This window comes from Oryzias melastigma, linkage group LG5 (assembly GCF_002922805.2).
Source record: "Oryzias melastigma strain HK-1 linkage group LG5, ASM292280v2, whole genome shotgun sequence".
NCBI lineage: Eukaryota > Metazoa > Chordata > Actinopteri > Beloniformes > Adrianichthyidae > Oryzias > Oryzias melastigma.
This window is the reverse complement of record NC_050516.1, coordinates 36,701,696-36,723,021: the sequence shown is the minus strand read 5'-3', so window position 1 is coordinate 36,723,021 and position 21,326 is coordinate 36,701,696. Positions and strand designations below refer to the sequence as shown.

The window sequence follows — 21,326 nt, the reverse complement described above, 5'->3', positions numbered from 1 at the left end:
TCTCGCTGTGAGGCGAGAGCGCTAACCACTGCGCCACCGTGCAGCCCTAGTTCGGATATCACTTGATGTTTTTGTTGCTCCGCTGCAAAGAAGCGCTAAGCTAGCAGGAAAACATGTCAGCAGGTGGATGATGGGAAAGGGGGAGGTGGCTTATACCGTGCCAATCCGAGCTGCGAAGAGTACCTGGAAACCATACTGAGTAAAAGTACAGATACCTTACAGTAAAATAACTCCATTACAAGTTACAAGTCACTGGTTCCATTAATACTTAAGTAAAAGTACTAAAGTATCAGATTTAAAGAGAACTTGAATATTTTATTCGTATTGAATGTATGCTCAAAGAAGACCGGTTTTCTGGACGACTTCAACATGGGAGTCAATGGGGAGTTGCTCACTCTCACCCTCTCTGGTCACTGGCGGTACTGCAACGTTTTGTTACTTCCTCACCAAACTCACCAATGTCGGGTTGGTCTTCTGCTCCTCCACCAGGTTGCTATGAGGGACAGACACACCGGCACTGAAACCAGGAAACTCCTCCTTACAGACCGACGACCCCCCAGGGTTAGGGGTCACAGGTCCCAGGGGGAACCCAGCCCCGAGTACCAGCAATGTCTTTGGATAAGGTGATGTGGACACCATCAACTGGTAAATCTGGACGCACTCCCTTCCATACCTCCCAGTGGAAGAAACCATGACGGTTTATGTTGTGGAAGATCCCAAAGGTCCTTACTCGACCCCACCACAGGAGTCTCTGAGCTGGCAGAGGTTCCATCTTAGTAAATACACACCAAGAAAACCAACAATGGAAGAAATAATGACAATTAGACAATGCCGTATATTTGTACAGCACTTTTCTACCTTCCTAGAAAACCCGAAGCGCTTTACAGTCGCAGACACATTCACACATTCACACATTCACTCATTCACTCATTCACACATTCACTCATTCACTCATTCACTCACTGGTGCTGCCTCCTCTGCCAAACTCTGGCACCAACCTTCCACCAGAGGCAATGTGGGGTTTAGTGTTCAGCCCAAGGACACTTCAACACATGGGTGGGGAAGGCAGGAATCAAACCCACAATCTTCCAATCACGATCGACTGCCCTACCACTGCACCACAGCCACCCACAATAGTACCAGGAAGAGTACACAGAGCTTTGCTAAGTGGATGAAAACAGTTAGCCACAACTGGAAACTGGTCCTGGTTTAAACCAGAAATACATCCCACAGCCCCGTGCACAGAGAGTTTTCCACTCATCAGGTAGATTTTGTTCAGATCAGGTACGTTTTAGCTCAGATCAGGTAAGTTTTAGCTCAGATCAGGTACGTTTTAGCTCAGATCGGGTGGGTTTTTCTTCAGATCAGGTGGGTTTTTTTTTTTGCTCAGATCAGGCGTGTTTTTGCTCAGACCAGACTAGAGTTGGGATACCGATACCGGCTGTGACCTGAGGTTCGGTCCATGTTTAAAAGTGATGTTTTTAAAGCTTTAAAAACTTTAGTGTTCAACAAACCTTTATCCTGTTTAGGCCTCCTGTGCGATTGAGTTTGACTCTCCAGATTAAAGTTGTATCAACGAACACAGAATTGTTTCCCAAACATTTTATTTGCTTCATCTTTTACTGTCTTCTCATCTTAATGTGAAACATTTCAAACCGTTTGATCCCGTCAAAGTGCTGACATGTGATGACTGAAATAAAAGGCAGTAGATGAAGGATGGATGGACTGATGTATTAAAACTGAAGTTAGAAATGTTCACAATAAAAAACAGTACGACTCCAAAATATTGTTTTAAAAAGGTCTCCACGTGGAAGTTTACATCTTTATACACAGGAATTCCTTTGAGTCCTCTTGCATGCAACAACAGAGCGACGCTCTGGCACCGTGAACAGCAGAGTGAAGGTGGAATGAGAGAACCGATAAAACCTCGGCGGAGCGGCGAGGACGGCCGGGACTCGGTCAGCTGACCCGGAGCCTTTGAACTATAAATACGTTGAAGAGGAGACACGGAATCGACTGGCGTCAGCTTACAGTCCAGCTGCTCTGCAGAGTCTCCATGACGGGAGGCGTCGCCACAGGTCAGCTGACACCAGGTAAAAACACAAGTACAAACGTAGAAACCGTCCGGCTGGGTTTAGTGTCTGAAGTAGAAAAGGTGGCGGGCGGGGGCGGGGCCATCATGGCGGCCGACGCTTCTGCATTTGTCCTTTGAATGCATCCCTGTTGGGGGCGACCCCCCATGGAGGGACTTGTAGTGTGGGGGCGAGTCTGCTCCAGACTCAGTTAGTGTCGCTGACGATCACGATGACCATGTGCTCCTCGTCCAGATTACCCACAGTCCTCCGGGCCGCCTGCAGGAACTGCTGCGAGAAGTCGCCGGGGGGGAAGGCGTACAGCGTCCCGCCCGTGCCCCCCTCTTTGGTGGAAGGCAGACTGACCACCCCCGCCGCCTCCTTGTTGTGCAGGTACGTCACCAGGTGTCGGAGCAGGCGGATCTGCAGCCCCGGCTCGGGGGCGGGGGCCTGGCGGTTGATGGGGCCCTGCAGAGCCAGCAGGATGGCGAAGCCGTCCGGCCGGCCCAGCTTGATGCGGCGCGTCACCTCGTCCAGCCGGGTCTGGTCCATGCGCAGGCGCTGGGCGATCTTCAGCTGGCCCGGCTGGTTCCGGTGCTGCGGGTGAAGGCCGTCCTTCATCACGCCGCTCAGGAAGGAGGCCCCGCCCTCCAGCATGTACAGCTCCGTGGGGAAGCTGCTGTTCTTAAGGGCGAAGAAGCCCCGCCACGCTTTGGACAGGGAGCTCTGGGCGTACTCCGACAGCGAGCTCAGCGTGGAGGAGGTGTCCGTGTGGGCGGCGGGGGGGCTGGCGGCGGCCGCGTCGCTGTTCCGATGGTGGTTGTTGGCGCTCAGCGACCTCTTGCCGTGGTGACGGCCGGACGGGGCCTCCTCCTCCGTGGCGCTCGCGTGCCGCCCCCCTCCGCTGTCGGGGGAGTGGTCTCTTGGCTCCGTGGTGGAGTCTGGGGCTCGAACCCGCGCTCGGTCCGGGCTGGCATCCGGAGAGCCCCCTGGGACTCGAACCCTCGACCTCCCCCGCTCTTTCTCCTTTTCCTCGGACTGTTTGTCTGCAGACGGACTCCGGCTCCTCCTGCGGCTCCGCCTCTCCTCCCTCTCCTTCAGCCAGCGCTCCCTGCTCCTGCTGCGGCTCCTCGCCCCTCGGACGGCCCTCCCGAACGCCTCCACCCCCCCCACCCTCCGGTCCAGGCTGCGGGTGGGGCTGGCGGGGAACTCCCTCTCCAGCAGGACCCTCTCCCTCAGAGAGAGGAGGCTGTGGGAGGGCGGCGAGGAGCGCTCCCGGCCTCCTCTCAGCTCGCGCTCCAGGCTGCGATGGCGGCTGTAGGCCTCCCCCAGGAGGTCGTAGTGTGCAGGGGGTGGCACAGGGGGCTGGTAACCGGGGGGGAACGGGCGGGAGGGGCTCTCCTCCACCTTAGCAAAGTCCACCCGCAGGCGGCGCTCCGGCCCCCCCAGAGGGAAGCCCCTCATCTGGGTGCAGGCGGCCTGGGCCGCGTCCAGACTCTCGTACTGGATGTAGGCGAAGCTGTCGCCCTTCACGTAGTCGATGTTCCTGATGCTCCCGAAACGGTCGAACTCCCGCGCCAGGGCGGTCAGCGAGTTCCCCGGTCCCAGGCCCCCCACCCACAGCCGGGTGGTGGGGTTGGCCTTCCCGTACCCGATTTTAATGGGGTTCCCTCCGATCAGGCGGCCCTGCATGGCCACTTTGGCCCGGTGGGCCATGTCCAGGTTCTGGAACTTCACAAACGCATAAGCCCCGCCCTGTCCGCGGGCGGGCCGTTTGATCACCACGTCCTCGATGATGCCGTACTTATCAAAGCCCCGCCGGAGCTCCGCCTCCGTCACGTTCCCGTCCAGGTTCCCGATGAACAGGTTGCTGGTGGCCCGCTGGTCGTCCTCGGGCTTCAGGTCCTCCACCACCGGCATGGGCGGGAAGCCGTAGGGCCGCCCCCTGTCGTCCAGCATGCCGTAGTAATCCAGCAGCCGCTCCCGCTCCCGGCTCAGCCCCAGGCTCTCCAGGGCGTAGTGTCTGGCCCGCAGGTCCCGCATGCTGGCCGCGCCGGTCCCGGGCGGGGACAACGAGCGCTGTCGGTACGGGTAGGGCGCGTGCAGAGGCAGATAGCTGACGTCAGGGGGGGTGACGCTCCGCCTCCGAACGTACATGGGCTCGATCTTCAGCTGCCGGTCACCCAGAGCCAGCCGGGAGGACTTGGCGTGCCGGGCCTCCTTGGCGTCCTCCGGGTGCCGGAAGTTGACGTAGGCGATGCGGCCGAGCTCCGGCGTGTGCGACAGCTTGACGCTCACGTCCCCGAACTTTTTGAATTCGTGGAACAGCGCGTCCTCCACGTCCTCGTCCGACACCTGCGAGCCCAGGTTGCTGATCAGCAGCGTCTTGTACTCCAGCGTGCCGGGCCGCGCGGCGGGGAGCTCCGCGGCCGCGCTCCGCAGCGGCGGCCGGCCCAGCAGGCTGAGCTCGTGGCGGTGGTGGAGCTCCAGGGCGGCCGCGCGCTCCTCCCGCAGGCGCGGCTTCTCCCGCTCCCGGCTGCGGCTCCGCCGGTGGTAGCTGCGGCTCTCCGCCAGCAGCAGGGCGAGCGGCGGCGGCGGCAGCTCGTCCCTGCGGCCGCTCTCCCGGTCCCGCTCCCGGATCCGCTTAGCGAGGGCCCTGGACGGGCTGCCGTCCCTCCCGGCCTGCCGCTTCATCTTCCACCGAGGATGGAGCTTCAACTTTTCCGCGCCTGCAGCGGAGGTCCGGCGCTGCTGCGGATTCCGGGAGCGTTAGCTCGGAGGCGGCGGCGGCGCGTGCTGCTTCGGTTCGGGACGCTTCCGGAGCGGGCTCCGTGTCGGCGCATTTACGGGCAGAAGCGGGAAAAATCCTTTAAAAACATGTCAGCATCACAGGAGCTGCACCAGCGCCGCCATCTTGGACAATAGGAATGTGCGCGTTCCCGAACGAGGGCGGGGCCTGGAGTGACGCAAGCACGGCGCACGCTTTGTTTTGTAACTCTTGTTAAAGTTCAATTTTAAAATCCAAAATACATATTTACCCCCCAAAACTAGACAGAAAACAACTTCATGCAGATTCCTGGGGGGGGGTCGGCAGCGACCGCCACCTTGTCCCTGTAAGAATATGAAATCAAAGACTTCGGTTTGCAAATTACAGAAAAAACACATTGTCTGATTTTAAAGAATTAATTTGTAAATTGTGGTGGAAAATAAGTATTTGGTCAGTAACACAATTTAGTATCAATACTTTGTTATGAACCCTTTGTTGGTGATGACAGCAGTCAAACGTTTTCTGTCAGTCTTCACAAACTGTTGCTGAGGTTTTGGTCCATTCCTCCATGCAGATCTCCTCTAGAGCAGAGATGTTTTGGTCCATTCCTCCACACAGATCTCCTCTAGAGCAGAGAGGTTTTGGTCCATTCCTCCATGCAGATCTCCTCTAGAGCAGAGATGTTTTGGTCCATTCCTCCATGCAGATCTCCTCTAGAGCAGAGATGTTTTGGTCCATTCCTCCATGCAGATCTCCTCTAGAGCAATGAGGTTTTGGTCCATTCCTCCATACAGATCTCCTCTAGAGCAGAGATGTTTTGGTCCATTCCTCCATCAGATCTCCTCTAGAGCAGAGATGTTTTTGTCCATTCCTCCATGCAGATCTCCTCTAGAGCAGAGATGTTTTGGTCCATTCCTCCATCAGATCTCCTCTAGAGCAATGAGGTTTTGGTCCATTCCTCCATACAGATCTCCTCTAGAGCAGAGATGTTTTGGTCCATTCCTCCATGCAGGGTTACAGTTTGGGTTTCTCCTTCAGAGTTCTTTCCAAAAAGTTCTGTTCTGGTTTCATCTGATTATAGGACATTCTCCAATCCTCTTCTGGCTCACCCAGATGCCCTCTAGCAAACTTCAGATGGCTGCACATGTTCTGGCTTCAGCAGGAGGACACGTCTGCCTCTGCAGGTTTGAGTCCCTGCATTGCGGTGCAGTGTGTTACTGATGGTAGTCTTTGGTCTCTGCCCCCCTGGTGGTTCTGGGGTTTCTGTGATCATTCTGACCCCACAGGTGAGATCTTCCCCAGACGGAGGCAGATCTTCAGTGGTCTTGTTTGTCTTCTATTTCCTAATCGTTGATTTCTTCACATCAAGCTGCTTCATTGCAGATTCAGTCTTCCTGCTGCAGGTCAGCAATGCTGTTTCTGGTGTCCTCTGACAGCTCTTTGGAGTGTGACTGTTGAAGGTTGTGGACAGGTCTTTCTATAGATAACCAGTTCAAACAGGTGTCATTAATACAGGTAAGGAGTGGAGGACAGAGGATCCTCTGACAGAAGAAGTTACAGAAACCTTGATGGTTTGTAGAACAAATACTTATTTTACACCATAAGAAAATCAGACAATGTGATTTTTCTAGATTTTCTTCTCATTTTGTCTTTCATAGTTGAGGTTTATCTATAAATTACAGACTTCTCTCATCTTTTTAAGTGGGAGGACTTGCACAATTGGTGGCTGACTGAATACTTATTTGCCCCATTGTACTTTCAGAGCAGTAAGTTGATCTAAGCCCATGTCCGACTTCTTCACTAAGCACCATATAATGTGCTACACAGTCCGTTTGCCCTTTTGTAGTGCTGGCTGTCCACTCCAAGGGATCAATTCCAGAATCGAGTGCCCTAGAAATTTCCCAGAATTCTCAGCATCAATACTCACTAAATTTGAGAATGTGGATCATAATTTATTGTGACTGAACAATAATAAAAGTGTTAAAATGTATATTTTGAAGAGCCTTCAATGTTTTCATCATCAGAACACAATCATAAATGTTTAGGTTTTCACTTTCATAAATCGGTGATGTCATATTTGGAGTTAAAAAAACAAAGAGAGAACGGTGTCTGAATAGTCCAGGCCCTAGATCGTTCTGCACGATAGTTCTTGTAGTTAGATCAGAGGTCACCAACCCTGTTCCTCCTGGGCCACCGTCCGACCGCTTCAGTTCTGCTCACCTGGATCAGGTGTGTTCAGTCAATCAGAAACTGGTTCGATTCAGTCCAGATAATCAGCTTCTACTGAAGCCTTCGAGGAACAGGGTCGTGACCCCTGAGTTAGGGATTAGGGTGGGATTGTGGTCGATTATCTTTTCCAAGAGATTTCTTAGAGTCCAGTTTTTCATGTTTTAATGAAAAAGTTGAACAGCTGTACAAATGACTCCAGCAATCGTTCCTCCTGCAGGTTTTACAGTTCAGTTTCAAAATAAGAGACTTAGTCAAAAAGGTGTCAAAGCCGTCCAGGTGAACCGTGTTTCCAGGTCCTCGTCCCCATTCCCAGAAGGCAGTGCGAGCTTCCTCTGGATAAATGGTGACGTGAGAGGAGCTCGCCTTTGGATCACTGAAAATGGGATGATTTTAAACTCTTCGTGAACATTTGACCTAAACGTTAGTGGCTGAAGGGTTCAGGGTCTTGGTGCAAACCTGGATTTGAAGCGTCTGCGCTCAAGAACCCGTCTCAGCTCTTTGCACTGTGACTCTTCTGACCGTGTGGCGATGGTGTTCAGTACCAACACTGTAATTCCAACCTCTCTAGCTTCCTCCTGCATTGTAGCAGAATGACGTCTCACTGGTTTTTACATGCAGACAGACCCCCCCGCCCGAGTAGGACACGATTACGTGGACGAGACGCTCCAGCTGTTCACTAAAGGACATTTCCTGCAGGATCACCAGCAGCTCAATAAATATCTACCAGATGAACTTTGTTTTAATCCAGTCGGAGTCTCCTGGAGAGTTTGGCCTCCGGCTGCTGAATACACAGTAAAGAATGCAAACGTCACCAAAACAAGAAAGAGCAACAACAAACGTTTACGAAGCGTCCAGAGGTCCGCAGAGTCCAGCCGCAGAGCTACAAACGTCCCTCACCGCGAGGTCTAGCGGTCGGTCTGAACGGGACCGCTGCTCAGGTGAGTTTACGACTGATGTACATGTCAGACAAACGGCGCTCGCTCGCGGGTGGTTACAGGTCTGTCCGTGCGCCGGCTGCTGCAGGAGCGTACTTGGGCATCAGCTCGGTGATTTTGCGAATAAAGTCGGACTTTTCCGCACATCCTTTGCAGGACTCGCCCCACTCCTCCAGGATCTTCTTCAGATCTTTCACCTTCAGCTTCTTCAGGTCCACCGTGCTCAGGTCCAGCTGTTTGTCTGCAGGAAGATCACAAACGTTAGATCGGGGTCGGCAACCGGAGGGAAAGACGGCGGCACACCTTCATGTACTCGATCAGTGTCTGTTTGTATTTTTCAGATTTGAAAAGAGTGATCATCCCGTCTCACAATGATCTTTGTTTCTCCATGGCGTCACAAGGAAAGGGTTCTCTGTCGAAGTGACCCCGCCCACCTATACAATAAAACTTTATAGTTTCACACAATGTCCATTACTGTCCGTGTCAGCCTTCATGACCCGGAGATTTACATTAAATAAAAGCAAAGGTTGTTATGGTGAAATGAAGGCGTTTTAATAATTCTAGTGTTGTGAAACCGTTGCCGTGGAGACGACGGCTGTGAGGATACGAGCGTGTCTGCAGCAGGAGTGAAGTTTCTGACTGCACAGCTGTTTCTTCGTCATACTTTAGCGTCGCTGACGTTAATGAAGCCGTTTCCACATGATGGTCTTTTCACCAGGATTTATGGTTTTGTCCGTTCATTGTTGCGGCGTCTGTCCCGGGGTCTGCGTGATGGAGCGGACCCAAACGCCGCAGCACCGCGGCCTCGGAGTGTCTGATATCCTTTCACACTCTAGTCATTCATTTGTGCCTGTATGCACCGTGTGAGTGAAGGGAGGATCAACCGGTGGGTTCGCTTTAGTTTCTCTTTTTTGGTTTGTTTTTGATTGTAAAACACATGAAAAGTGCTTTTAATAAATTAAGATTGATCGTTCATTATTGTTCAATAATAACCAAAGGAGGTCAGATTATCCTCACTTTGTGTTCTGACAAACATCAATACGAAACATGAAAACGTTTTAAAGAATGTTGAATCTGATCACTCATTTTACTGGGGCTGAAGATGAAGAATGATGCTGTCCAGCTGCAGAAAATTATATTACTATAATTAACAAACTTAAAAAAAGTAAAAACGTTTCATTTGACGTGCAATAAAAGCCCCATCACAGAATGAACTTCCATTCCGTCACTCAGACCCGTCTCATAATGTAACAAAAGATGAAAACCAAAAGCTTACACACGATTTTTTGATTTTCTGGACCGATGAACACGATGACGAGTTTGAATCGTTTTTTTACCGATTCACGAAGAATCGTTCAGGCAGGAAGGCCCGTCGACAGTTTGGATCATGCAGGAGACGTCTCACCGTATTTCAGCTCACAGATCTGGCTGTCCTTCTTTTTGAGCTTCTCACAGATTTTCTCCACTGGAACATGGTAGCTGAGAGGCTTGGACACCTCGTTGATGATCTTGGTCGCTGCATCACTGGTCGCTCCAATGTAGTAACACTGGACACAAACAGAAGCAGTTCAGACCTGCAGGTCTGCTGATCCTGAGCCTCCATGTCTGCAGGACGGAACGCTCGGATCCATAAAGATGAGCCGTCCTTTCATTCCGTCCCGTCTGTCATCACCTCATTTTGAATTGTTAACAGGATCACTCCAGCAGATTCTGAAGGAGAAAAGCGGCTCATCCAGAATCTGCTGGAATGATCCTGTTCATGGTTGGAAAGTTACGCTAAAGGTTTTGTGTTTAAGCGTCACAGACGACGCCTCACGTTAAACCGTCCATCAGAGCTTTCCTGTTTACTCACAAAGCGGTTCTCTTTCCCTTTGGCTTCACTGCAGCTTTTGGTGAGCGCCTTCTCGATGTCTGCACTGCTGAAGCTGGAGCCGCCGTCCTTCAGCGACTGATAAAACTTATCCAGGAAGGAGACGCACACTGCAATGAGCACACATCACATCAAAAGTGTAAACAACATTTTAAAAAGCTGGTTTCTTTAAACCACGTGTCAGAGTCAAGGCCCGGGGGCGGATCCTATGGCCGGTTTATGTTAAAGTTATTTATTTTAATTTTAGTTTGAGTGTGTTCCAGGGCTGCCATGATTAGCCGACTAATCGATTATTAAAATAGTCAACGCCTGATTTATTAGTCGTTACTTTATATCATATGGAGTCAGACTGTAGTAAAGTTGAACAAAGTTGTGAGAATTCATCCCCAAAAAATGTATTTTCAGTCAGACCAAAAACTTCATCTTCAGTGAAAAACAGTTCCTTGTTTCAGATGCCGACCTCATCAGATTTACAGTGTGTTCACGGTATAAGTCGTACTTTAGGAGAAAAGTGACGTTTCAGAACAAATCCGTAAATCCCAGCATAGCTAAAAAAATATAGAAAAACAAGAATACGAATCTTTTGATCAATACAAGAAAAATATCAAAGTTTAAGAGGAAAACAATCAGATTCTCTTCCGTGTTTGTTTTGGACGACACTTCTTCAGCTGTCAGTAGCAAATACTCATACTCAGATGCAGCGCCCTCTAGTGGTTGTTGGAGGAAACAAATGCTGAAGGACAACAGGGGTTTACTGGGAAAATAACAAATATATGATCTTTTTATGTAAAAAAAAAAATTACAAAAGTCACACCCCTGGCTAATTATGAAAAAAGTGATTTATACTCTGGAAAATACGATAATCTTGTTTTAACACCAGAAATGAATGAAGGACAGAAGCTGCACGATTCATTAATAGTTTATAAACTATCCTCTTAATTGTTTTTATTTGTAATTAGTTTAAAGATAATGATAGTTAAGATGTGCGTTTACATCCACTTTGAGAATGACCCGATTAGTCGACTATTAAAATAATCTGGCGTGTTCGACCCGTGACCTCAGGTGTGTTCTGGCGTGTTCGACCCGTGACCTAAGGTGTGTTCTGGATTTTAGTGCGGTTGAGTTCGACATCCCTGGTTTAGACAAACACACACTCTGGTTTAATCAGAGCGATCAGCTCCTATCAGCAGGTTAGAACGGCGGGATCTTCCAGCGCCGCCATCATCTATTCTAACATTTGAACACACGTCCAACACAAACGTCATCGTTCAGATCCTCAGATCGGATATAAAATCCTCTGAAAGATGAACTCATCTTGGTCACGTGACCTTCCCACCTGATACCTGAGGCTTCTACAGCTCATCATCACCTGTGCTGCTGTAACAAACGTCACATCCGTTTATGAAGGAGACACATTATGAAGTTGGAAAAGTTATTTTATAACTTCGCTGGATTCTCTTCGTCGCTGCAGCGGTTCCGATGGGCCCATCCGGCCTCGGGTTCTCCTACTTCCCCCTGGGGTTCTCATCATGCACACAGAGCTGTGGGTCGTGATGAGGTTCGGATTATTTGGATCCATGACTTCTCCGTGTTGGACCAGACCATGTTCCGGACCGAGGACGGTTTCCTCACACTTGGAGACTGCCGGGTCCAGTAGAAACTGTTCTGGTTCTGATCCGCGCGGCGATGACCCGACAGTCAGAACGGATCAAGTTCTGAAGTTTAGCGGCAGCTGACAGCAGCTAGCGGCTCTTACCTTCACATTCTCCTTCCTTCAAGGCTTCACCTCCACCTGGAAGCAAGGCGAGCGCGAGCGCCACCGAGAAGCCCGCCAAGCGCAGCATTTCGGGTCAGAGTGGAGACGGAACCGCGGTTCGGAGCTGCGGAACGGGAACGCTTCGGAGCCGTCAGTCTGCCGGTGCGCACGCGACGCCTCAGCACAGCAGCTTCCCGACTGACGTCATCAACAAACGCCGCGCGACTGGCCGCCCGGGCCAGCCCCTCCCCCAGACCTCCACGTTCTTAGCTCTGATTGGACAAAGCCCGGACGTTCCGGGTACAACGTCCAGTTGGCGCCGCCTGATTGGTCCACACCATCCGAAGAGCTTTTCCCGAATAATTTGAGTAGAAATCTAAACTCAGATCGATAGAAGCTCTGATGAAAACACGAACCATCTGTTACCTGCAGCTAGGAACTCTGGAAAATTACTGGGATTAAAGAAAAATACATTTTGATATCATTAATAATAAAATGAAAGCTCTGATTAATTCATTGTTTTCCTAAAAGAAAAGAAAAAAAAACAGTCTCAAACACGACAGTAAAACACGGTTTAGGACAAAAAAAAATCTTCAAACGAAACACATTTATGTCGTGTTTGCAGTCGACCTCAAACCTGCTCATTTGAAATAAAGTCCTGTAACTTCTGCATGACTTTATATTACCTGAACAAGATTTTAGTCATAGAGGTCATTTAATTTTCCATTCATTAAAAACTATCAAAGCACTTTGATTCCACAGAGGTGATTTTCTGTGCCTCACCATCCATAGAGGGTTGAGATGCATGTATTGTCTTTAAAGTCCCCGTGACAATGTTTTATTTCAAAAAACATTCCCAGTAGTGTTGTAATTCTGATAAAGAAGTTTTTTTTAACTAAAATCCCACAACCTAAATGTTTTTCATGTTGATCTGAAGCCTGTTTCCAAAATCTCCTCTGAAGGGGCGTGGCTTTTGGAGCTCTGTCCCCCTGATTCTGATAGCTCTGTGTCTCACTAGCGTAAGTCTTCATAAAAACATCAATCAGTACGAGTAATGTCCAGCCGTATGGTTCTGATCCGGATGTCAGCTGGACGAGGAAGTGAAGATCTTCACGGACAGAACTTCCTCCAAAATCCTGATTCTTTCTCCTTCCAGTTCACCAAAGACTCTTTTAGCTAATTCTCCAATGTTTATTGACTGTGATCAATACATTCAATCATTGGTTTCTCAGAGTTCTTGATATAATAATCAAAGCTAACATCAAAATGCTCTTTCATTGATTTCCAATCCTTTCCAACTGCGGTCAAATGAGCCGCCGTTCACATTTCCGTGGTCACATCAAGAAGCTCCGTGGAGTCTGGTGGAGATTTTCCAGCGTTCTCAGTCCTGCTACCGTAAGTATTGGATGAAACTCACACCAAAAATCCAGTGATGCTGATTTGACCACAGAAATGTGAACGGCGGCTCATTTGACTGCAGTCAATGTGAAGATACCATCTTCTCTTCTCCAGAACCTGAACTAGACACTAGGAACAGATGAGGGTTTAGTGCATGTGCAGCAGAGCTGTTGATGGAAAGAAGATCATTCATTCAGACAGAGTCTGTCCAAGACAGTTTGATGGATTTAAAGGAGAAATACTCTAAATGATTTCTGATTACATTTGTTCTCTTTCAGAAGAAAAATGACACACAGACATGTTAAAAACTCTAAAATCAGGATTTTGATCGAAGGGGAACTTTAAAGACATCTCTGGAGGCCCCCACAGACAAAGAGCCCACAGGTTGGCACAGAAAAAGCATCTTTATTGGATGGACTGAAACTCAAACGGGTGACCTGGAGCTGAAAATACTACAGTCACAGCAGATTTCAAAGCTGCTCTCATCTCAGGAGTTTTGGCAACTTCATTTGAAAATGATCAATTAAAAAAGCTGATCAGCAAAAGTCCCAGCTACCGAGAAGCAGTCGGTAGAACTGTGTCAGTGCCAGATCAAATCAGTGAGAGTTGCATCAGTGTGAACCCTGTATCTTCCCTCTCCTCCACACAGACAAGAAGCTTCTTTATTTTTGTTCGTTAAAACCATGGAAGTGGCTCTTAAGTGTACATCATCTCAGCCATGTGTGACATCTTCTTGGGGATGTAAAGATAATACTCCATGTACCCAGAAAGGTCCTCTATTGTGATGTCATCAACATAGGCCCGAGCCTGTTCTGAGCAGGAGCGAGGCGATCCAGACGACAGAGTCGTGCTGCTCAGAGTTCTGCATCTGTCCTCCTGGACCGGCAGGCCCTGCTCACACTCTGAGATGACATTGCGGAGCCCGGTGAAGGAGTACACCTCCACGCCGGCCCATCCCTGACGAGAGGCGCTGCAGCTGCACGGAAGTCTGCCGTCCTGGCCGCTCTCCTCCTGGGCGTCCGAGCATGCGGCGTGAGAGCAGGAGCAGGAGACGCCGGGGATCTCTGCACAGCTGCGACTGTGGAGCTCAGATAAAGCACGGAAATCTGCAGAATCTGGAGCTCTGGACCTCCACTGTGCTGCCGCTCCACAATCCACTCCATCACAGGCACTTTTATCAGGGCCGCCTTCTTTGCACACCTGGACAGGTAAAGAACTGGGAGCCTCCCACCTGGGGGCAGCTGCAGCAGAACCCACACCTCCATGCTCCGTGTCGTAACCAGAACTAGACTCAAAGCCCAGAGGGGGGGTCACAGGAAGCGGGGGGGCCACCGCCGGAGCGGTCTTCTCATCACAGGCTGGATGCAGATCTCCCGGCGCTGGCACAGCCATGAGCTGCTGTTTGGGACATCCACCAGATGGTGGCAGCACCGAGGCGGTGCTGGCGCTGCAGTACGTGAACTTGGGAGGGTGGAGGATGGGGGACTTGGACCTCCGGCGCCGCTGGCTCCTGGACGCTCCTCTGGTGGATTTTCTAGTACAACTGCGAAGGAGAGGAGGAGCAGAGAGGAGATGATGTTGTTTAGCTGGTTATTAAAGTAATCATTCATTTTGTGGTACAAGAACCTAGTTCTGCATGTAAATACCTTAAGATCCCCCACATCAACCAAGAGGAAATCCACATTTTAGAATACATCTCATATATAAACATTATGCAGTATAAGTCTGTGGGTACCCCTCACCTTTAAAGTCTACATGTTGTGATGAACAGACTATTGTTGAGACTCGGGCAATTAAAGTGGAACCAAACCCTAAATCAACTATTTTTATCTGTTAACTTCTATAAATGAGGCTTGAAAAGTGCTGTCTGCTTGTTGTTGTCAAATGTTCGACAATTTTAAATAATCAGAGATAAAAACCGTCTGTGTGCCGCCCCCTACAGGCTGAAATGAGGTATTACGCTTGAATTTTGTGATTGGTCAACTGGTGTAAGTCTCAGAAGTTTCACATCATCACGCTCTGAGCTCCAGTATAAAAGCCCCGCCCATCTTTAATTCTGTAACAACCAGTCATTAGCGTGTTAGCGTTAGCATGGCTTGTAGGTGTTTTGCCTTCAGTCATCAAAAATCTACTGGTTTACACGACTTTCCAGTGGACCTAGAAGTGAGAGAACAGAGGTTGAGTATAATTATATCCAGCAGACTCCGTCCTGGTGACGGATTTAATGAACATTTCACATTGGATTGTTTGTTGAATACGTTAGCCTTTATTAGCTGTGATGCTAGCAGCATTTTACCTCTCAGACTCGGGCCTCCTTCAGACCTGCTAACCCTCAGCTGCTCCTGCAGCCCAGCTGTCGGGCTGTGGAAAAGCAGCGTCTCTAGCATTGATATACATCACTGATTGACCCTTGACTATTCGCTGCTATGGACAGAGACGTGCACGTGCAGGCGCCATTGTTATGCATGGAGTCAAGTATACAGCTGTTTCAATGGAAGACGTGCAGGAATCAACCTCAGAAATCAGACCAGCTCCCTCCTTTTTTAACCGGTTTTAACAAAACATGGATCAAATCAAAGCTTAGAAAATGACCGATGTGATATATTTACATCCTATTATCTAAAGACTAAGCTGGAAATAGTGCAAGAACCGAACCTTCTAGTGTTCCAGCTACATAAAGCTAACATAACGTTCAATCATAGATCTAAGCCACACCTCCACCGCTCAGTCTGGCTCCAATACCCCCCCCCCCCTTTTTTTCATTTTTCAAATCTGGGCGGAGAATGGAGTCAGTCTCTGTTTGGTTACCCTTTAGATGTTGGATATTTTTGAAGTAGATAAGTGTGTGGCAGCCATCTTTAAAAATGGCTTCCCTTCTGGATTTTTCTTGTAGCAAATGTGCTTTTCTGACAAGAGAGGATCTTAACCCTTTAACACCTGAGGCGTCGCTGGTGATGCTGGAAAACTAAATCTAAAGTATTGTAACTTTTCAACCATTAAAGAAAAGCGGCTCGTGACGAAGAATCACTGACATCACTGTCTTACACTGACCTCAGCTCAACTTCCTGCTTCATCTCAGGAGGCAGATCCATGCTCCATCTTTAAAACTTGTTTTTGATGAAACTGTTAGTGACCATAAACAGTCAGTTTTGTCACCACAGGCCAAGACTGCTGCTGGTCATTTATTCAGACAGACAAAACCACGACCACCTCCCCGTAAACTCAGGGTCCATGAAAGGTTAAGCCTGTTCCAGTATGAATGTGGTTGATGGGAACACGTCCATTCTTCTACCTTCCTCCCTCCAACCTTCTCAAAAGACGTACTTAGACATCAAATCTCTTTTAATGAAGCAAAAGGTTGTTTCAGGATACAGCGGACGTCTTCTGTCTGTTTTTCCCATCAATGCAGTCACTCACTCTCTGTCTCATCTTCAGATGGGACAGAACTCCTCCTGCATTCATGCTGTTGTTAGAACATCTATTGTGTCTTCAAACCTTGTTCCAGTAATAAAGTCATTGTCTACTTTCTATATCACTGCTGCAGTGACAATCTTTAATTTTCTTTTCTGAAACAGATTTTCCAGTGAGCGTTTTCCATCTCTCACTGTTGTATTTAAACAAAAATGAAAAGGAAAAATCCCAAAACAGACAGATTTAGTGTTGGCTGAGAAAACCAACCTGTGTTCAGCAGAAACCTACCAGTGCCAGTGCTCCTTTGTGCAGCTGAATTTGGCCTTTGTTGCCTCGGTAACGCTCACAGGTCCTGGGATTCTGGAGGAGACGGGAGATTTCAGAGAATGTAAGTCTGACAAGAATCGTTTCATCATTCTGACATCGACTCGGAGATGTTCTGGACGGTCTCAATGCGAATATGGAGGAAACTATGAAAGAAAAAATCACTAATAAGATGAGACAGGCATGAAGAGTCAAAGACGAGATCGTGTTGGTTGGCTTTAAATGTGTCTCAAAACAGCAACGAGGAGGTGTGGGGTTATAAGGAGTCTTTCTACTTTAAAGAACAAAGTCATTGTCCAAGAATGTCAATAAAGACAGAGTTTCAAAAAAATGAGTCCAGCTCTTCACTTAGAAACTGAAATGTTGATGGATATTGTCTCGTCTTCATTTGATATTTGTGTTTGTCGTGATTATTTTAGGTCAGAATTCTCATCTATTGATAAAAGTTTCACTTTGTTCAATTTATTCATCATTTATGTAAAAACACTTTTTGACCGACAAACAGATCAACGTCAAAAACGTCGAATCTGAAAAATTGAGACGTAAACTTGTTAACGGATATTTCCAGCAGCTATCACATGATTTTAGGAAAGAAGGACAAAAAAGAACTTTTTCAAAGTATTTGCACTCAGAGAGAATCCAGACATGACTCCACATTGAGAGGGTCTATTTCAATGTCCGAAGGTCTTCTTGTTATAAAATAGGGTCACTAGCCACAGATCGGCACATGCGTGTATAATCGTAGTGATGTCACAGGAAGACTCTGTATGTGTATAATCACAGTGATGTCACAGGAAGACTCTGTATGTGTATAATCGTAGTGATGTCACAGGAAGATTCTGTATGTGTATAATCGTAGTGATGTCACAGGAAGACTCTGTACCATATTAATGTCTTTTTACTGGATGTATAAAAATGAAAATTATATGTAAATCACCATCATTTATGCCTTTATTTGGTACAAGAGATCAGAATCGACTAAACTGGTAAAAACACAAAGATTTAGATAGAAAGAAATGATGTTTGTCATTTTAAACTTTTTTGTTAACCTTAAGTTCAGCAGTAGCTTAAACAACATCAAAGCAACAAAAATCACAAAAAATTTAGATGAATTTCTGCAAAACACTCCAGCTAAAGTTGACAAAGGTAGTTAATACATTTGTTGAGCTTGTCAGAAGTCTAATAATTTGCCCTTTGAAGACAATTGTCTCACTTTAGATGTTAATGAATCTTATTAAGTATGTTAATAAACTTTATTATAATAAAGATAGTTAAGGAATTTATTATAAAATGTTACCTAAATCATTGTTGTTTTTTTATCATGTCAGAACAAAACCTGAAAACCTTCCCCACAGTTTTCCATCCTCAGAGTTCTGCATCACTTTACATTCTAAGCATTACCTTTTGGTACCAATCCGGTATAAAAAGTTGTTTTTTCCTGTCAGATTCAGCTGATTCTCATTGATTACATCCTTCAGCTGCAGAGCTGCACATCAGTGTGAGGCTGATTTTCTCCACTTCAGGACCCACTGGAGTTTACATTAATTGAATCAACTGTTGAAGAGTTACCATGACTAAAACACTGGAGCCAAAGCTCTGCTGTTCAGGCTAAATTGTTTTTTTTTTAGAGCGGAACTTTAGTCTGAGTTTATGAAGGAAAAGTTTTACTTTGAAAACAGGAAGCTTCACCGACACTTTATTTAGAAGATGTGTTTACTTCCAGTGACAGTAATAACAATTGTAGGTTTTTATTATTTTTTTTCTGTAGATTCAGATTGGTAACCTTATTTGATTTAAGTCTTGTTTAATGCCAGAAGCAAATAAAGGAAAGAAGCTGCAGGATTCATTAAAGGTTTAATTAACTACCATCCTAATTGTAGTTATATTTAGTTAGCATGTAGCTTAAACACATCAAGTGTAAAGCTAGTGATGCGTTTTTCATCCACTTGCACGGCTCGATTAGTCGACTATTAAAATAAGCCCTACCCTGTATTGATAAGAACAAGACAGATGTCAAACTGAAAGCAGAAGAAAGGCTGGACCAGTGGAGGGAGACGGGACTCAGCTCAAAGAACGCTGCCTCACAGCAGACTAGAAGATCTGCAGCTTCCATCAGATTCTGAGGTCGAACCATAAGAGTTTCCTTGAAAGAGAGCTGAGGCAGAACAGACGAAGCTGGGCTGGCCCTCAGTTAGATAGCAGCTGTGTGGAAGTGCTTTATGCTGTTGTGTAGCATAATGTAGCAGTAGAATGGCTTGGAGGTAACACAGGATAAGAGTGACAGGTGAGTCCACAGGTGAGTCCACAGGTGGTTACCTCTCAGCATCCACTTTCAGTTTCTTGAAAGCCGTCTGCAGGATCTCCTCCTCACAGTCTTGACCTCCTGCCTCCATGGTTGGAGGAGGCTGCTCTGACCAGCCCCCCAGCTGCAACACAAACACAACAGGAAGTTAGAGAGAAAACCTTTGCTTTGTCTCGAGTTTCTGCAGTAAAAACCAGTACGACAGTGAGAGCCACAGGGAAAAAGGGGAATGTTCTTCAGCGTCTCCTCAATAGGAAATGAGAGACATTAAATCAGACAGAACGTGAAACTGAAAGGAGCAAAAAAGAATGACACTTTTGGCAAACATGCTCTGCTATTTGCAGATATGCTAGCAGCTAGCAAGCTTACTAAGAACTAAGTCCTTTTGATAAACCACTGACTGTAAATGAGAGCTGGACTGAGTGAGTGCGACACGGTTTACTTAAAGCTCCAACAACATCAAGTCAATTCAGTCACAATAACCAGACAAAAAGCACAAAGGTCTCACGAGAAGGTATCACCAATCAGAAGTGAGCTTGTTGGAAAACCACACCCCTTCCGATTGAAAGCGGGCACAGGACAATCTGTCAATCAGAAGTTTCAAACATCCAGCGCATCTGATTGGACAGTTTATAACTTGAAGAATTAGGATTATGAAGAACTTGATTAAAAAGGTTTCAGAACAAGAATGATTCTAACAATATGTTGACTGAATATTAGCTGTACATGTCTCTATAGAAGTCTATGGGGATTTGGCTTTTTGGGACCAGCTGGCACTTCCTGTTTCAAACAAAAAGGGGGAGGAGTCACTCAGTCCAGCTCAAAGACAGGTAAGGTTGAAAAACTCCAAGACTGTTCTGGGTAGGAGGATAAATAAAAGCAAACACCAGTACAGACGATGGAAGCTCCTTGAAGATGTCCACTTCATCAGTAACTATTTAAAGAAGACCTGCAGTTTATACACAATCACACACACACCTACACACTCAAATATCTACACAAACATGTCGGCACACATCGAAGCAAACCTGCACACCTTCCACACAGATGCAGATCCATGTTTATACGATCAATAAATAACTCTGCATGTGGCATAAGTGCACCTGTGCAAAGGTCAGGGTTCCTACGTGTTCTTTTTCAAGTTAAATATAAGACTTTTTAAGACCTTTTTAAGATCTTGAAAATGAAAACTTAACACCAATTTCTCTGCTTAACTCCCAGCCTTATGGATGAAGAAAAAAATTAAATCCTTGTCAGAATTATATTCAAGTTTCAGTGATTAATATACAATTACTGGAAAAGGTGAAACATTGGATCAATTTGCAAAAGCTCTATAATTCGCTACATTTAAAAATGTTTAGTTTTCATCAAATTCAAATTTAGAATTGATGGTTTAATCAACTTAAAGATCAAATGTGATAAAAAAATGAATATTTTAAAATGTAGCAAATTATTTTTATTATTATAGACCCAATGTTTCACTGTTTACAGTGTATACAACAGAAACCTTCATTACTCACATTTAGGTTTAGTGAAACCATTGAAGACTAATAAACCACATTAGTGTAAACAATCTGACCTTGTCTTTCGGTTAAATGAAACAAAACGGACACTAATAAAACATTTTTAAAATCTTTTAAAAAAAGAGTACCGACACACGTGCGCTAATTTACAGTTTGAGATTTGTCAAAGTAAGATTAGAGACTATAAAGATGAGCTTCTCTTCCTCGCCTTAATCTTCTAAGAAACACGTTTTAATCAGCGTTGCCATCCAGCATGTTGATCGATTAACACACGTTATTTACTTAATAAAAAAAAAATCAAACTTTACACCAAGAAAGTTATACGGAAACAGTTTTAAGCTGCACCAACTTTAAGTTCAAGATATCAACATTTAAGACATTTTAAATGCTTTTTAAGGCATTATTGTCGAATTTTCCAGTTTACGACTTTTTAAGACCCCGGGAACCTTACAGGTGAGGATGACGAGTCATGCTAACGACGCTGAAGTTGGCTTCCGATTCACAGCTTCCGATTCGCGAGAGCGTTCCGCTGTGTTTTTCGAACTCAGACCACCTAAAAACAGGTCCTGTTAAAAAACTACTGTACCTAGACAGTTCAAACCAGGATTAAATTATGCTTTAGATAGTAAAGAATACATTAAGCATAGTTTCCGATTTGTGAAAGCTTTTGCTGATTTGTGAAAATGTGAAATAGGAGGATTTTATTGCATTTTTCGAACTCAGACCATCTAAAAACAGA

The 21,326-nt window shown here is 46.6% G+C and overlaps 3 protein-coding genes and 1 long non-coding RNA gene across 4 annotated transcripts in view; 1 reads left to right on the top strand and 3 right to left on the bottom strand.

Moving 5' to 3' along the window:
• Positions 1–1,587: 1,587 nt before the first annotated feature.
• On the bottom strand, positions 1,588–5,434 carry rbm15b (RNA binding motif protein 15B). The gene has a single exon (XM_024269452.2). It carries the CDS (start codon positions 4,764–4,766, stop codon positions 2,280–2,282), a length of 2,487 nt encoding a protein of 828 aa, XP_024125220.1. The 5' UTR covers positions 4,767–5,434; the 3' UTR covers positions 1,588–2,279.
• A 1,779-nt stretch (positions 5,435–7,213) lies between these two features.
• On the bottom strand, positions 7,214–11,851 carry manf (mesencephalic astrocyte-derived neurotrophic factor). Its single transcript, XM_024269451.1, has 4 exons — positions 11,630–11,851; positions 9,856–9,983; positions 9,409–9,550; positions 7,214–8,244 (listed from the first exon to the last, which is right to left on the bottom strand). The coding sequence occupies exons 1-4, from the start codon at positions 11,715–11,717 to the stop codon at positions 8,060–8,062; spliced, it is 543 nt and encodes a 180-aa protein (XP_024125219.1). The 5' UTR covers positions 11,718–11,851; the 3' UTR covers positions 7,214–8,059.
• A 1,561-nt stretch (positions 11,852–13,412) lies between these two features.
• Positions 13,413–21,326, bottom strand: part of oser1 (oxidative stress responsive serine-rich 1) — an 8,894-nt gene continuing 980 nt past the window's right edge. Inside the window, exons 2-4 of the mRNA XM_024269450.2 lie at positions 19,079–19,188; positions 16,727–16,798; positions 13,413–14,570 (exon numbers count right to left, since the gene is read on the bottom strand). Of these exons, the coding sequence (XP_024125218.1) occupies positions 13,724–14,570; positions 16,727–16,798; positions 19,079–19,155 (996 nt within the window). The 5' untranslated portion in view covers positions 19,156–19,188 and the 3' untranslated portion in view covers positions 13,413–13,723. The remainder of the gene's footprint in view (positions 14,571–16,726; positions 16,799–19,078; positions 19,189–21,326) is intronic.
• The window catches only part of LOC112144732, an 8,820-nt gene continuing 8,218 nt past the window's right edge, over positions 20,725–21,326 (top strand). Inside the window, exon 1 of the long non-coding RNA XR_002918951.2 lies at positions 20,725–21,040. This is a non-coding gene — a long non-coding RNA (uncharacterized LOC112144732). The remainder of the gene's footprint in view (positions 21,041–21,326) is intronic.

Excerpts from the sequence above, each read along its gene's own strand:
- manf (XM_024269451.1), bottom strand. The coding sequence starts at position 11,717 with ATGCTGCGCTTGGCGGGCTTCTCGGTGGCGCTCGCGCTCGCCTTGCTT. Across the intron at positions 9,984-11,629 it reads GAAGGAAGGAGAATGTGAAG|TGTGCGTCTCCTTCCTGGAT; the intron begins GTAAGAGCCGCT and ends TGCTCATTGCAG. Across the intron at positions 9,551-9,855 it reads AAGGGAAAGAGAACCGCTTT|TGTTACTACATTGGAGCGAC; the intron begins GTGAGTAAACAG and ends GTTTGTGTCCAG.
- rbm15b (XM_024269452.2), bottom strand. The coding sequence starts at position 4,766 with ATGAAGCGGCAGGCCGGGAGGGACGGCAGCCCGTCCAGGGCCCTCGCT.